The sequence below is a fragment of the Engystomops pustulosus genome, chromosome 6 (genome assembly GCF_040894005.1).
Source record: "Engystomops pustulosus chromosome 6, aEngPut4.maternal, whole genome shotgun sequence".
NCBI classification, from domain to species: domain Eukaryota; kingdom Metazoa; phylum Chordata; class Amphibia; order Anura; family Leptodactylidae; genus Engystomops; species Engystomops pustulosus.
In genome coordinates this window covers 47,881,684-47,898,507 of record NC_092416.1, presented here as the reverse complement: position 1 = coordinate 47,898,507, position 16,824 = coordinate 47,881,684, and the positions used below count along the sequence as shown (strand labels likewise).

Genomic DNA, 16,824 nt, shown 5'->3' with positions numbered 1-16,824 from the left:
AAAAACGCACCGTAAAGTAGTGGCAATGTGTATTGCAGGGTTGGGTTTTATAAAATAGCCTAAAGAGAACTTTTCAATCCAACATCAGTAAATGGACATGGTATAGCAGAACTGCGCATGTACCATGATGTGACTCAGATAAGGGACAACGCAATCGTACAGCGTGAAACAGACTGTTCTTACTTCCCCTGATCAGCTGCTGATCAAGGACTTTTGTAATAAAGATTATGGACTTATTACAGGTGAGTGCCGCAGTTTCCTTCATGCTTCACATGTCCATAAGATGACTTCTACTTCTACTTCTATCGCTATACTGCTGACGATGTGTCTACCTCTAATCCAAGCTGTGGAGGTGTCTGACAGATGAGGTAAGACAGGAGGCTTCACTTTACATATCATGAAAACAAACATGTACTTACCTCCTCAGGTCCTCCGGTGTCCGGCAGTGCAGAACTTAGATGTATCTTGGTAAATTACCCAATTCTGCACCCCATACTTACACACACATTACAAAAAAACATGTGGTAAAGTGGCCAACCCCTTTAATTCTATACATGACTGAGTATTATTAGTAATATTTTATATTTTAAGAGCCCTGTTCCATTTTTACAGTAATCTCAAACCAATAATAATTACTATGTTTGCAGATGTTTCCTATACGTCCACATGGCTATGTATTCTGCAGTCCACCGTCTCCTCTCCCTGACAGAGTAAACCAATGATCACCATTCACACTTGCCTGGAAAATCATGGATTCACACTACACCCTTGTGTCTATCAACAGCGGCGGTGCAGCTTGCTAATTGAGTTATAATGGAGGATAATTACAACCAATATTAGTACATTACACATTAACATAGTTTGGTGATAGATTCCTAGTTTCGGAAACAATGGATGTTTTATTCATAAGGAGCTGGGATACAATTAGCATAAACCTGGATTAGGGAAGGAGACACTTAATGGACGGGGAGGGTGCCAGGAGAAGCTGGAATGGACCGTAGGATACAGTAATGTTATACAGGATATTTACATGTACACCAAACCGCTTCTCACTGGTAACAAAGGGGCACTTATTTATTTAATAGGTGAAGGAATTTCTCCAGGATCTAAACGTATTAGTTGCGGTTTCTCAGATCGCACAATAATGGCCGTATAAGCAGCCGTCTCAAGAGCTACGTAGGTGCTATAATTCATTCATGTACAATGGAGGACAGACCCACGTTCATACCCTGTTACATAAGTATAAGTATTTAGAAAGCAGCTTGAGAGTTTTGTGTGAGAGTGTTAGAAAGGTGGAGAAATCCTGTTCAGGTGCAAAAAGATGAGGATCTAAGGCTACACCCCACCAGCGTATACGTCAGGAACAGTCCCAAAATATATGCAGAACGTATCCATGAACATATACTGCTTTCTGTTGATAAGTGATGTATACGCTCAGCAAAGGCCATGATAGCTGCCGATGGGGGGCAGATGCAACTGTATTGCATCCATCCTCGGCCTCTGCTGAGTGTACACTATGGGAGGTTCCTTGTGCTGGAAACATCCTGAACACTGTCAGCACTGGCTATTGCCCATGTTCACTCCTCCTCCTGCTTTTAGGGAGAAGAAGCCCAACCAAATGACGTATCCCACTGAGCATGGATTAGGATATGTTCTAGCCCTCCGTATCATTACAATGGAGGGCAATAACTAGATGTGAACATAGCCTTAGACCAGTGATGGCGAATCTTTTAGAGGCCGAGTGCCCAAACTACAACAAAGGCCCGCTCATTTATCGCAAAGTGCCAGCACAAAAATTTAATTTATGATTTATACTCCCTTCTCTGTCACAGCTTTCATTGATACCAGCACCTGAGGACACAAATATAGCAGAAAATAGTCCCAGGTAGAGCTGTCACTTTAAAATACCTCTGCACAGCAAGTTCTGGGCTGTCTGGGACTGCAGGAAGATGGCCCGGGTGCCCACAGAAAGGGCTCTGAGTGCCACCTCTGGCACCAGTGCCATAGGTTAGCCATCAGTGCCTTAGACTGACTCTACTTTTTCAGGTGTTGCGGACAGTCTGCCACCAGTAGCACTACAACAGGCATTGTACACCCCTTCAATAAATGCAAAGGTAGAACAACCTGTTACCCTTTTTTGTGATGTCATAACGGATTTCGATCACTTAGTGCCTAGTCTTATTTTTCAGTAGGTACTAAAAAATATAAACCAGTCCCAGGTACATTCCGGTACTTTTTTTGCAAATGAAATGGCTACAATGGTTGGAACTGACCCAAAGTGAAAGGGAACCGAACAGTGGAAAATACACTTGGGCTTTAAGGCCTGGGGGTGCATACAGTTGGGTGCAGAAGGGTGTAAGGGTGATCACTCTTGCAAGCCGAGTTGCTGTGCCCTAATATGGCAAAATATAGGACAGTGTGATGAGACGAAGTTTGTGTTCAACGCGCTATGAGTGGAAGCCACAGATGTCTGTGGGGACTGGTATCTGACATCAAATTGTCTGGCTGTATCAACGACCCCCATGACTTAGTGTGACCTTAATCAATCCACAAGGTGAGGGTCTTCAGTGACTCTTCTCCATCCTCCCTGTAAGGAGCCTACTCCTTACAGCTCATATCTTTTCTATGGAAGGATAACAAGTATGTGGTATTTGATGTTCTGAAATCCTGATGACAGACTCCTGTTAGATATATGCAAATGGCTATAATATTGTGTTACTGTACCTCATAAATGGTCCCATCCACACAGTGCAGAACACCATGTCCTTGTCGTTGGTCCAGGACCCAGTTTCCTTCATAATGATCACCATTCCTAAAAATGATACAAAATATTTTATGCTTCTATGTCAGTGGGGACAATAATGCAGAAAACTCAGAATTACTCAGATAATGACCGGACTATGAGATGCAGATTTCTAGTAGCGACCCACTAACAGCACTAGACCTGCTATCAATATAATGGATGATATTTATCAGAGCTTCTATGCCAGAAAACTGGCCCTGAAAATAATCTCAAATGCTAGCACTTGTGATTATTCTGCCCTTTGTGCCAGCTCATGGGCATGGAGTGGCATGAAGATGGGGAGTGAACCAGCGCGGGGCGTTCACAAGCATGCTGCAGAATATTCGCATGCTGCAGGGCGGACCTCAGACATTGGGTAAGACCTCTTAAAAAAGGCACAGGCACCCGTGTTGTATGAGGAATAACCCCCAATGCCTAAAGTCATGTTCACAGTTTTTTATTGTATTTTTTCTCAGATCTATACATTGCACTATCCCTCAGCTATTCCTCAGCTATTCCCTATAGAAATTTATGAATAAATTGAGAACTGGATGTTACCATTAGGAAACACATACTTGAAGACAACAATCCTATTCACAGACTATACACTCTCCAGATTACTGGGGGTCACTTTGTCATGATTGTTAAAAGGTGATCTACCACCAGGATGAAGGACTGTATGCAAATGAGCCTCATTTGCATACAGCCTTACATCCTGGTGGAAGATGTCATTTACGGTAAATAAAATCTACCATCAAAATCCATCATGATAACACAGGAACACTTGCTCATAGATCCAGGCACTGTGACTGTGGTAATCTTCCTATAGTTATTATCCATGGCCTCCTTTCTTTTAAAATCAACTTTTAAAATCCTGTTAATGAGCCACATGGGCTTTGGGGGATGTTAACAGAGCCCCTCTGTGCTGTTGCATCATAGGCTGTTACACTGTCTCACCCTTCCTCCTGCTTTCACATCACTTCCCTCCTTCTTCTGCCAGAAGTAATCTCGCTACAGCAGAGGAAGTGTCAGCACATAGTGGTTGGGGGGAATTGCTCCTTGCTCACTGTAACAGTTTGTGAATCTGCAGTGAATCTGGTAACACCCCCCAGAACTCTGGGTTTGAACAGTTGATTGGAGAAAGAAGAAGGCCATGGATAACAAATATAAGATTACCACTTTTACGGCGCCTGGATCAGTATGTGCCCCATGATGGATTTTCATGGTAGATTTCCTTTGAAGGTGCCAGCAGTCAGGGTCCACATTCAGCTTGTTATCCACTTGGGGATAGGGGATAACTCTAATATTTTGTTTTAAAGGGTTCATACTATATATTTAAGTGTTCAGCTACTCATTCCCTCCAACATGGTGTCTACAGGTTGCATTTTCATGGTGGCAGATTCGCTTTAAGGGCACAATTTTCAATATTTCTGATAAATACAGAAGTACCAATCTTTTAAAACAAAAAAAAAAAGTCCAGAGTAAAACTCAGTCAAAGAAAAGCCTGAAGATTGGTGTGATCAGACACTTATTGCTGAAAAATAAGATGTCAGACTGCTCCCAATTGTTCATATAATGTATTGTCCTCTGCGAGCGAGAGATTTTCAGGATTTCCTCAAAAGAGCTCAGAATACAGATCAATCAGCAGCTCTGTCATCATGATACATGACATGTAATTGTGCTCCAGGGAGAAGATGTGGAAAGCGAAGGCACAATGGGCTAATGCCAGTCAGACATCACAGATTCTTTGGATGCGCAACTTATGATTCAATAGTTTTTCATTATGGAATAAACCATGTAAAATTTTGTATTGATCAGATCAATGAATCCATGGGATTGTTATCCAATGGGTCTGAACAATTTTGCTATTAATAGAAGAGCTGGAGGTACTGGAAATGATTAGGAAGGCATGGCTACTTCCTTCTCAGGATACTGCCACTCTTGTCTAAGGGTTGTATGTAGTATTGCACTTCAGCTTTATAGCTTGTATTTTTTATATTATCCTTATGTTATCAATGAAAACACAGCAGCTCCTCAATATTTTGGGTTTCAGTTACCATGATTTATAAATGACAAATTAAAGGTTATGAGCATCTTTGTGCAAGAGAAAAAAAAATCACATATGGGTCCTGTAGTGAAATAATCCTAGACATGGGAGAGGAAATACTGAGCAGTGCAAGGGTGTTACACACAGAGGGGGACTTGGTTGAGGGAGGGGCGTGGGTGAACTGTATCACACTGAGGGTGCATATACACGTTGTGTTTAACGCATGCGTTTAAAACCGCATTGCAACAGCTGAAGAGAGATTTGCCTAATTAAACAGCTGTTAACACTTGCGTTTACAAACCGCAAATGCTAGCATACGTTGATAATGCATTAACGGAGGGAAGCAGGAGAACTCATGTGTATAACACTGAGCCGTGTGCTGTAAGATGATAATGGGTGCGGCTAAGGGACGGAAGCTCATAGTCTCGGTTGTATCACGCTGAGCTGTCTATTGTGAGATGGGAGGGGCAGGGGAGTGGCTGAGGGAGGGAAGCAGCAGGACTCAGCTATATTACACTGAGCCGTGTGCTGTGAGATGGTAATGGGTGTGGCAAAGGGAAGCTGATGGTCTCGGCTGTATCATGCTGAGCTGTCTACTGTGAGACGGGACGGGTGTGTCTGAGCCAAAGGACTTGCTGGAGATTGTAGCTGAGGTACATTTTTGTGTGAGCAGAATACAGAGCAGTGTATTGCCAGCCATGCACACTGCCTAGCGCAAAATTATAGTACATTTTAATACTTCACTACTGATAAAATATCCCTTAATAATAAAAGCGTCAGACATGGAAAAAGTTGTACATTTGCCTTTAAAGGGGTTGTCCCGTTATAGAAATGTATGCTGTTTACACGGGAGATTGTAGAGGTGCCTGACCAGTGGGGAGTTAACTGAGTGACCTGTGTATTAAAGGATGGTTACACATGCTCATTGTACTCTATGGGTTTTCCAGAGCATGACCTGCTACTCCACTTATACACCACAACTTATACAACCTGTTGCCATTATTAACTTATGTGAGGCTTAAGGCTCAGTCGCTAACCCATCTTAAACTTAGGGGATATAGTGGATAATGGAAATTTACCGATGCATCCAATCACAAGCCTTGCCCTTGGCACCACCTGAGGCCAGTCACATGAGACTTACCTTATAGGGTTTACATTTATAAGGAGGGAGTGTATTTTAATGTCAGGTCCCTATGTTATGCCTGCACTTACAGAACAATATAACAAAAAATTCTCAACACTAAAACTTGAAACACATAATAAAGAAAAAAAGAAAGAAAAAGACACACACCCAGTATATGTATTGTAGCCAAACACAGCAAGTATATACTAGTCTTGTGGAATCCTTTGTGATTTCTTTGGAGAGACTCCTAGTATAGTCATGCAGAGACCAGCCCATGTGTTTCTTCCACAGCCCTCTCTTCGGTGGGATATCCCTTTTCTCCGATAACAATGTCACTTGGGTGCCACTTGCCTCTGCTAGAACTGGTCACACCTGCTGCTAGATCTGTGCCAACTCAACAGTTGAGTAGCCAGGCAAAGTAAATATGCATAGAGTGGTTTCTGCCAGGATAACAGCTAACATTACACTGGGAGCTTTAGGAACACATTTGGAATGTATGACGTCAAAACACGTGTTCCTCCAGATTACAGGCGGCGCACACTGAGGGTGACGGTATACCGCTGGCAGACACATGTAGGGTTAGATGACACACAGCATGGGCTGAGTGTTTACAGACGAAAACCTTCACTTGCCGGACACAGGTGCAAATCGGTTGTATATCAGGAGTCATGTTATACCCTCAGGGCTTTACTAACATTATGTTTTCTGCAAAACAATCAAGCCGTGTCTTTAAGGTCAGGTTCTCACGTACATGGTCACACGCTTTACCTTTTACCATTCTTCAACTGTGTTGGTAGAACCGCATGCTAGGACATGTGACTAGGGTGCGGAACTACAGGGGTGAAAGGGGACAAGCTTGTCCAGCGCATTTAGTGGGTGTAGCAGACACAGGTAGTGATATGTATCGCACTAGGTCTACACTGGAGTCTGAACTGCAATACCAGAAACAAACCACTGACAAAGGTGGCGCTGTCTATGTTAAGCACAAAAGTAGACCACTTAGATAACTCAGGACAACCCCTTTAAAAAAGGCATCTCTTCTAAATATGCTACAATGCTATGTTCCTGATATTAATTTGAAAAGCTTGTCTGCTATCCACAAATCATTAGATGATTCGATCAGATCCTTGGCTATTAAAGGACCTTAAAGAGGACAGGTCCTTATGGACTGGTGATTTAGTGTTCCAAATCACCATTTAGCTAATCCCAGATCACCTGCTATTAAAAAAAAATAAACCATTATACTTACCTATAGGTTCAATGAGGCAGATCGGACCCATCTCTGGCGCTCCCTGTGCCTGGCCAGGGATTCAATGAAGCCGAAGCAGCAGATCCCGACTCACACGCAGTGAAGTTGGGGTGTAGTACGCCGGCTTCTCTGTACCACTGTGCAGACACAGAGGGACTACCTAAAGGGCACTAAACCACTGGTCCAATGTTGCTACAATGTATATTAGCAACAGGACAATGTTCTTTTTGCAGTCTCAAATTTGTACCTGAAAAATGGGTCTGACATAAACCCAGGAGGAAATTGGCTGCAATGGGTGGATACAGACAGTCTGGGGGATTTTTTGGACCGGAGTGAAGTTGGCCTCCCCACCTTCTTCCAATCAAACAAAATTGGTGTCAAATGTTTGTGCTATGTTTGTGCAGCAGAAAGTTTGTGACGCTATCGTTTTTAAGATATTAATAAAAGTTTCCAGAGGTCAACAGTGGTCAACAGACCCCCTCCCCTCCACAATGCCTAAATCAAACAAAAAGTTTTAAAGGTCAAAAGTTCAACCTGCATTAACCAAAACTGAAGTCAAACGTTTGTTTTCCCACAGCTGTTTATAAAATTAAAGCTGAGCTCTGATTGGTTTCCATGGGCAACTAGAACAATTTTACTTTAGAAACTTGATGATAAATATCCCCCAATTTTACCAGTTCATCCTAAACACCTAAACATACCTTAAAAATGATAGCAGCACAAACGGACATTTTTACTGCACAAACCAGCACAAATGTGGCACTAACGTTTGACACCAGTTTTGTTTGATTCGGTTAATGTGGGGGGGGGGGGGCTGGTTGAACTTTTGACCTTTACACTTTATATTCAATATAATATTTATATGAATATTATATTCGATATATAAATATTATTAATATATTCAAAACAAAAGCAGCACAAAAGCAGCACAGTTGATTGGCACCAGATTTGTTTGATTTGGGCAATGTGGGGGGGCTGGTTGACCTCTAATGACCTCTCTAAACTTTTATTAATATCTTAAAAATGATTGTGGCACAAACGAAAATTTCTGCTGCACAAACCATCACAAACATAGCACAAACGTTTGACACCAATTTTGTTAGATTTCAACAAGGTGGGGAGGGAAACTTCACTCCAATTCCACAGACACAAAAGTTAGGGCAAGGACTTATGTGTAAGGATTCCCTTTAACCTCATGATACATCAGCATTTAAACACAGAACCCTTTTCCTTCTATATGTTCTGGCAGTCAGTTACTATTGACTGGGGTTCACTGAGGATTTCGCCATTAATGTACCACGTCTTATGGGCTTGAGGATGGTTCACAGTTAGTTCCAAAACTGCCACCATTCCAGAGCTGTCATTGTGACATCATTGTGACACAATCAAGAAAGGCCTACTCCAACATCACTTGGTGGCAGCGAGGCTGGTGTTTCCCACACCACAGCCTCCCCAACTAGGTTAATGTGGTTAGAGGAGGTGGATCGTATTTACCAAAGTGAGGAGCTTAGAGTTCTAGATAATAAATATAGAAATGTCTCTGCTTACTGGGGGGATCAGTGTAATGAGCTCTCTATCTATACAGGCAGTCCCCGGGTTACATACAAGATAGGGTCTGTAGGTTTGTTCTTAAGTTGAATTTGTATGTAAGTCGGAACTGTATATTTTATCATTGTAACCCCAGCCAGAATATTTTTTGGTCTCTGTGCCAATTGGATTTTAAAACTTTTGGGTTGTCATAAGAACCAGGATTAACAATAAATCTTAGTTGCAGACATCTGTGATAATTGTTATAGCTGTTTATTGCAGGCCAAGGCTAAAGTACAGTAAATTCCCAACATCCAGAGGTCCGTTTGTAACTAGGGGTTGTCTGTAAGTCAGGTGTTCTTAAGTAGGGGACCGCCTGTATATCTCCAAACCATGGGTATACAGTCATGGAGGCTGAGCGACCGGTGTGACCGGTACTTATCTCATTATTATTAGTTACTGTGATAAGAGTTTCTCCCATCCGTCTTGTGGAGGTTCTTTGTGGCACTATTCATCAAACAGAATGATCTGATGACTTTGCTCAGTGACAGTATACTGGTATACAAGCCCTAAAATAACTGCAAATCCTAGAGAACCGCCAGACATTGCAATTATTTTCCCCTTCATACCTCCTCTATGCTAAGTTGGCATGGATGGGTCCGGAACTGGAATGGTTGCTAATAATAGCTCAATTCAGGCCCTGCCAGCGTCAATGGGAGCCAAATATATCAGGGGGCGCCGGAATTTCATTTGGCCAGAGGGGCGGGGCTTTCATCATACGCTGATGTACTAGATGCCAGTATATGTTAAATTTCATATATACATCTACAAACACTCACCAGAACAACACTTCTTCTAAGAAACTATCCCAATGGGATATATAGAGACAGAAACAGCAAGGAAAACACGTGGGACACCTTAATGGAGCACATTTTAACTAAAGTTTCGAGTGAACTGTCCATTTCAAGGGAGTCTACCACCTCCACAATTAATATAATCTGCTGGCAGCAAGTTGTAGAAAAATGCTCCAAAATTATTTTCAGAATGCCTTTACTATTTCTGTTCATTATGCAGTTTCCAAGATATTCCTAGTTTGATCCATATATGAAGTTGGTGCACCCAGGTTGTATCACCCATGTTGACTATGTTTTTCACAAAGCAAATGCTTATCTGACATAGAGGGGAGTAGTCCAAGTAGAAATCGCAGAGATTGTGGGTGTTGAGGACACATCTCGGGTGCACTGACTGCCTCATTAGCATATTTATAACAATGGTAATATCTCAGAAATGGCATATGGTACAGAAATAGTAAAGGGAATTATGAAATCACACTGCACTATCTAGAGCGCTCCCAGACCACAGAGCGGAGATACCGCCATTCCCCTATAGCGCTAAACGCCTGCACAGCAGCCTGACTCCTCCTAATACCCCACAGATTGTGTCTGACGAAGGTCAATATTTGACCGAAACGTTACACTCACCTGTGTGAAAAATAAATACTATTGATCTAAAGATAACCATCAGTGTGACTGGATTCCATATCAGACTGCACTATCTAGAACATGCTGCCAGAAGATTATATTGATGGTGGAAGACGTAGACTCCCTTATACATCGTGTAGCATTTATAGCAATAGTACTGCAAACTGTTACCAGACAACTCCATTGACTCGTTTCGCCTAAGAGCAAAAGAAGAGGCTGGAGTCCTGGGTTCGAATCCCACCCGGGTCAACATCTGCAAAGAGTTTGTATGTTCTCTCCGCGTTTGCGTGGGTTTCCTCCCACACTCCAAAACATACTGGTAGGTTGTTTAGATTGTGAGCCCCATGGGGACAGGGACCAATTTGACATGTTTTGTGTAGCGCAGCGTAATCTGTGTGTGCTATATAAATAAAGAATTATTCAAGATAAAAATGCTGAGAAATATCAGATACTCACTGGAATGTCATCTGCCCATCTCCATGCCTCTTGTTGTGGTGGAAAGCTCCCGAGTAGGTCTGTCCATCTTTGTCTACCAGTAAACCATGTCCTATGCGAGGGCGAGAGGAAATGAATCATATAATCTTACCAATACCATATGCTCATATAGTGCAGGACCACCGATGGGGGGCACTTTTCCCTGACCTTCACCATGTAATCTACCTAAATTATACCTTTCCAGCACATGTCTATCTGCTATGAATGACATCTGGTAGATCTAGGCTTCTGTAATGTGCTGGATTATTGCAGAATCAGATAAAATTCTATTTAATAAAAATAAACTAAACCTCCATAAAGACACGGCAAAAAGAATTCAGAATTTTTATTTCTATACTCTCAATATTTCATAATGATTATTTTTGCGAACATATAAAAAAGTTCATTATGGATTTACAGTCCCCAGGTTACGCACAGTATGCACCTCGTACCAAATTATTACGCAAAAGTGTCATAAAGATTAAATTTTTTGTTTTTCAATGAAACTCATGAATGGTGTCTCAGGGCTTTTAGGATCACTGAAATCAATCTCAGATAAGTGTAATAATAAGTTTGCCAGGGGAGCCCAATTAAAACTTCTTAAAAAGGAGCAGGCCACGGGTTTTATGTAAATGGGAAAGTTCATGTCATTCAATGCCATTACAAACCAGCAAACAGATGGGTCTTGGGCCATGGAGCGGTGGTTGGGGAACACTGCTTTAAAGGCTTGCTGTAGTGCATAAACCTACTATTCGGCCATCCCTAACCAGTGCTCACTAACAGAAATGGTAGCAGACGTACATGGAGACTAATTGTCAATTTTCTAATTTGTTTACTGAAGAGTGTCCTACAACCCTGGATAGTCCAGATGGATGGAGTAGTGGATGGTTGGTGGATGGCCATCATGTCATGTTTGGGGCCGGAATCATGGGGTGAGAGCTGGTAGGCCCCTTTAGGGTTCCTGAATGTGTGAAAATGACCACGGCAAAGTATAAGCTGGGGTACCTAATTTTAACACAAAAAAAGAGAAAACCTGCTGACTCGAGTATAAGTTTAGGGTGGGAAAAGTATTGGTCACAGCCTCCACCCAGTATATAGCCAGCCACTGCCCCTCTTAGTATATAGCCATCCCTTGCCCCCCTTAGTATATAGCCAGCCCCTGCCCCCCTTAGTATATAGCCAGCCCCTGCCCCCCCTTAGTATATAGCAAGCCCCTGCCCCCCTTAGTATATAGTAAGCCCCTGCCCCCCTTAGTATATAGTAAGCCCCTGCCCCCCTTAGTATATAGCCAGCCCCTGCCCCCCTTAGTATATAGCCAGCCCCTGCCCTTCTAGTATATAGCCAGCCCCTGCCCCCCTAGTATATAGCCAGCCCCTGCCCTCCTAGTATATAGCCAGCCCCTGTCCTCCTAGTATATAGTCAGCCCCTGCCCTCCTAGTATATAGCCAGCCCCTGCCCTCCTAGTATATAGCCAGCCCCTGCCCCCCTAGTATATAGCCAGCCCCTGACCCCCTAGTATATAGCCAGCCCCTGCCCCCCTAGTATATAGCCAGCCCCTGCCCTGTTTGATATTTTTTATTCACCTTCTCTTGTACCAAACACAAACTCGCCTTCGTATCTTCCACCATCCTTGTATTTCATGACTCCGTGTCCGTGGAGCTCTCCATCCAGAAATTCCCCGGAATATGTATTTCCTGTCAATGTAAAGTACAATCATAAACATCAAACAGGCTTCAAATATGTGTTAAATTCTATGTCAAAATATTTGTGTCAAAATATGTGTCAAATTTTAAACCAACCCCCTATAAAATAAGGCAGATGTTGCAAACTGGTGAACAATTGGTCATTTTTCCACTGAAAACCTCATATTGAAATAAATGGAAAATTAAGAATCACCTACAGTGAAGGTTACAATCTGTACAATGACTCTATAAACAGCTAGTAATACCTCCATATAATCTAAAACCGTGTATAGCCAGTAATACCTCCATATCATTTTATACACAGCCAGTAATACCTCCGTGTTACCTCGTACCAGACAGTACGGTGGCTCAATGGCACCATTTACAGTTAGTTTCTATATTGTCCATGTGAGTTTTCCTCTAGTACTTTGGTTTGCACCGAAACAGAAATAAATATGCAAGGAAGTTGGTAGAAAAGCAATTACATCAGCTTTCTGCATCTGCTGATTTGCTCCATGTAGAACTGGTTGCAACTTTTTAATCCACTCCACATAATAACAGATCATGTGGTAAAATAACTTCAAAAGAGAAATCTAGTGTCCTGCATACACCACGAAAGCAAGAATGGCACCATAAAATATGAAGTACAAGCCCTGTCTAATTATAACTCCTAGTCCTAGGGTCTATAATTTCATATACAGAGCCAGTAAACTAGTACCCGGCCTGGTGGTTACTACATATTTCCCGCATTCTGTGCTCCCAGCATACTGTACTCCATGCTCACCCTCATACTGTGCTGCTTGCTATCCCCTCATGCTCTGCCCCCTGCTATCCCCTCATGCTCTGCCCCCTGCTATCCTCGCATACTCTGCTCCCTGCTATTCCCTCATCCCAGTGCAACATCCCCAGCCGGGGCCTGGAGGCAACCGGGGGCCCAGAATACCAGAGAACCTCACTGCTCAGCCCCTAACAAAGGGGTAGGGTGAATCATAATATTGGGGGTGTACATGCAGTGACCAGCCAAAAAAATTAGATTGTGAGCTCAGCTGGAGACAATGGTACAAAATATTTCCTAAAACTGGATGACAGGCTCCATAGACAGAAACTTTATAAGATAAGATCTGAATATTTGCATCCGAGAAATCATCAATATGCATGCATATGATGGAGAGAGCTATGAGTGACACTGAGGGACAGATTGAGTTCATAAAAAATCAGTGTTCCAAATGTTTTCTGCTATCTTCTTTGTGACTTTGTGACAACATTTTAATTAGAAAAGCTGGAGCAAATGAAGTCAAGACTAAGATCTATTCAGTTTTATCATTGCGCTCTGATAATCTTGTGCCATCTGGACTGAATTTGTACCATAAAATGTGTAACTTGTAACTGGGAGATGAAATAATTTAGTCTGAGCAGCAGTACCACTTGTGGCCAGCAGGAGGCAGTGCAATATATTCATGCAGATCTCTCAGCTGCTCTGTGAATGGGCTCAGTTTGCAATACTGGTAGCCTATTGGTCTAGATTTCACTGATGTACATATATATGTGTTTGTATATTATATTATATATTTATTTATTACAGTATAATCAATAAACTGAATTGTGGAAGCACTTATGGCTGTGGTGCGAATTTTATGCGTACCTATCAATATTTGAAACCTTTCATGGGACACTTATTTGTCCTACCCAAAGATAGGAAATAAAGAAACTCTCTACCCAGAATTTATACCATTAAATTACCAGCCCCCTCAGGTAGGGTATGAAATGTCCTTCTCTTTTTTATATTAAATGAATTAATAATAATGAATAATAATTATTATTATGTTAAATGTCAAACTCCTTCAACAGAATGTGAAAATGAGCAGAGAAGAGTCATATTTGCCTGAGATGAGTCACTTTGAGAGGTTGGAGGGGGGAGAGTCTCTTCAGAATCCCCCAATTCCGGTTCTGTAGTATCTGGGAACATACTTTCAACGTCTTATTAAAGATAAGAATCCCTTTCAGATTGGATTGCAAGGCTTGTGGATGTTTGATCTACAGAATCCGAGATAAAGAAAAAAAAGTGCCCACCTTTTTAATTATCCGCAGCTCATATTTCCAAATATTGGGGGCCTTTATCATGCCCTGCATGCCAGTTTTCAAGCGTAAAAGGCATGAAAAAAGTAGCAATTTGTGTCTGTGTGCCCCTATGCCACCCTCGTTACAGGCGGTCCCCTACTTAAGGACACCCGACATACAGGCAACCTATAGTTACAGACAGGCCCCTCTGCCCACTGACCTCTGGTGAAGATCTCTGGATGCTATTACTTTAGTCCCAGGCTGCAATGATCAGATGTAAAGTGTCTGTAATGAAGCTTTATGGATAATCCTTGGTCCAATTACAGCAAAAATTTTTAAACTCCAATTGTCACTGGGTCAAAAGAAAAAAAATTGTCTAGAACTTCAATTATAAAATGTACAGTTTCGACTTGCATACAAATTCAAATTAAGAACAAACCTCCGGACCCTATCTTGTACGTAACCCGGGGGCTGAATTTTGCATCAGGCAGCACAAAATCTACAGAATGGGAGATACAGGCATTGAAAGACATGTTTATCAAGATCTTCATGAAGTCATTGACTGCCTATATCTTCCGTTCACAGAACCAAAAGCCCAATGATTCTTATCTTATATAAGACACCAAACCATGTATCTATGCACAATAAAATTGCAGATAAGAACATCTGAAATGACACCCCCCCCCCTGCAGCCTCTAAAAGTGACTCTTCTCTGCTCATTTTCTCATGACTTGAGTTATTTTACAGGTAAAATTTCACATAAAAGAGGAGATTCAAGAAAGGCCATTTCATACCTCACTTGAGGGGGCTGGTAGTTTAATTGGGTAAAACCTGGTGAACGTCCCTTTAAATAACCTCTCTTATGGTAGTTTGATCATGTAGCAATAAAGAATTATTATTATTATTATGTAGTCATGTTACAGTCCATGATTGACACAAACAGTGACAATACTACCCAGTGCCATGTAAAATCCGCAAAGACCCAATTATCATGACGTTGTCTCTTGCCTCATCATTGGTCTAGCTTGTTTCAGTGGCCACTGCTCATTATAACCAAGAAGCTCTAAATATAATTTGGGGGCCTCAGATCTGAAGATCTAAAGATTTGATCTATGGTCAACTATTGACATATACACACACATACACATTATATATATATATATATATATATATATACACACACACACACATATACATGTATAATATATGAAATATATGTAGGACACTTGTTGGCACAGCTGGCATACATAACATAGAGCAGTGATGGCGAACCTTTTAGAGACCGAGTGCCCAAACTTCAACCCAAAACCTAATTACTTATCGCAAAGTGCCAGTACGGCAATTTAACCTGAAAACTGACAGTTTAGTTTAGAATCAATAAAATGATACATTCCCAATCAGAGGTCGCTTCCCTCCCATTGCGTTTTATTTGCATTTCAAAACTCCTATACTTGTTTCATACATTGAGGAAGAGGCAGCAGTCCTATACACACTGAAACGCCACTTTTACACCATTTTACATCATATAAAAGAGTAATAAAAAGTTATCAAAAGGTCGCACAGTCCTCAAAATGGTAGCAATGAAAACAACGGCTCATTAAGCAAAAAATCACACCTCCCCAGCTCCGTGCACTAAAGTTATTAGCCTCACAAGATGGCGAAACCATTTTCTTTTTCGTACACTGTTTTAATTATTGATAAAGTTTTAAAACACAATAAAACCTACAAAACTGGTATCACTGCGATTGCATCGAACCAAAAAATAAAGGAGACAAATGATTTGGAGTGCACAGCGAAAGTATTAAAATCTAATCCCACAAGACAGCGTTCCAAATTTTTTTTTCCGCCATCTTTACCATTTTTTTTCCAGCTTCCTAGTACACGACATGGAATAATAAATAACGCAAAAAATAAGCCCTCACACCGCTATATATAAATGCACATATAAATATATAATATAATATGTATATACATACATACAAACATAGAAATACATATATTACTTGCTATTTGGTTGTCCAAGGTGGCGGCCGTGCAAAAGTTCAGGTGTCTGGTGTTCCAGAGGGGGAGGGGGAGGGGGAGGGGGAGGGGGGAGGGGTCGGTTGGGTAGATGGGCAGAGGGCGGGTGGCCAGAGTTAGGGCTGCGGGGGGGGTAATGCGGCATATGGAGATCTGGGCAGTGGGTTTATGAGGCATGAGTTCCAGGGGAGGGGGTGATGGGGGGGGGGGGTGCAGTGACCGGAGTTGGGGTGGGGGGGGGGGGGGGGTAGCGATAGCGCCCGGAGTTCGGGTGGGCGAATTGCAGTGGGCGGAGTCCGGCCGGGGGTGGTTAGCGGGCGGAGTGCGGGCGGAGTGCGGGCGGGGGGGGCGTTTGGTAGCGTTCGGAGTTGGTTGCGGTAGC

At 42.1% G+C, this 16,824-nt stretch overlaps 1 protein-coding gene across 4 annotated transcripts in view; it reads right to left on the bottom strand.

The window, feature by feature from the left end:
- Positions 1-16,824, bottom strand: part of MORN1 (MORN repeat containing 1) — a 249,449-nt gene that overhangs the window by 214,235 nt on the left and 18,390 nt on the right. For 3 of the 4 annotated variants that reach the window (XM_072155970.1, XM_072155972.1, XM_072155973.1), the window contains exons 4-6: positions 12,267-12,377; positions 10,666-10,756; positions 2,725-2,812 (exon numbers count right to left, since the gene is read on the bottom strand). In XM_072155970.1, the coding sequence (XP_072012071.1) occupies positions 2,725-2,812; positions 10,666-10,756; positions 12,267-12,377 (290 nt within the window). The remainder of the gene's footprint in view (positions 1-2,724; positions 2,813-10,665; positions 10,757-12,266; positions 12,378-16,824) is intronic. The other variant, XM_072155971.1, reaches the window with a different exon arrangement.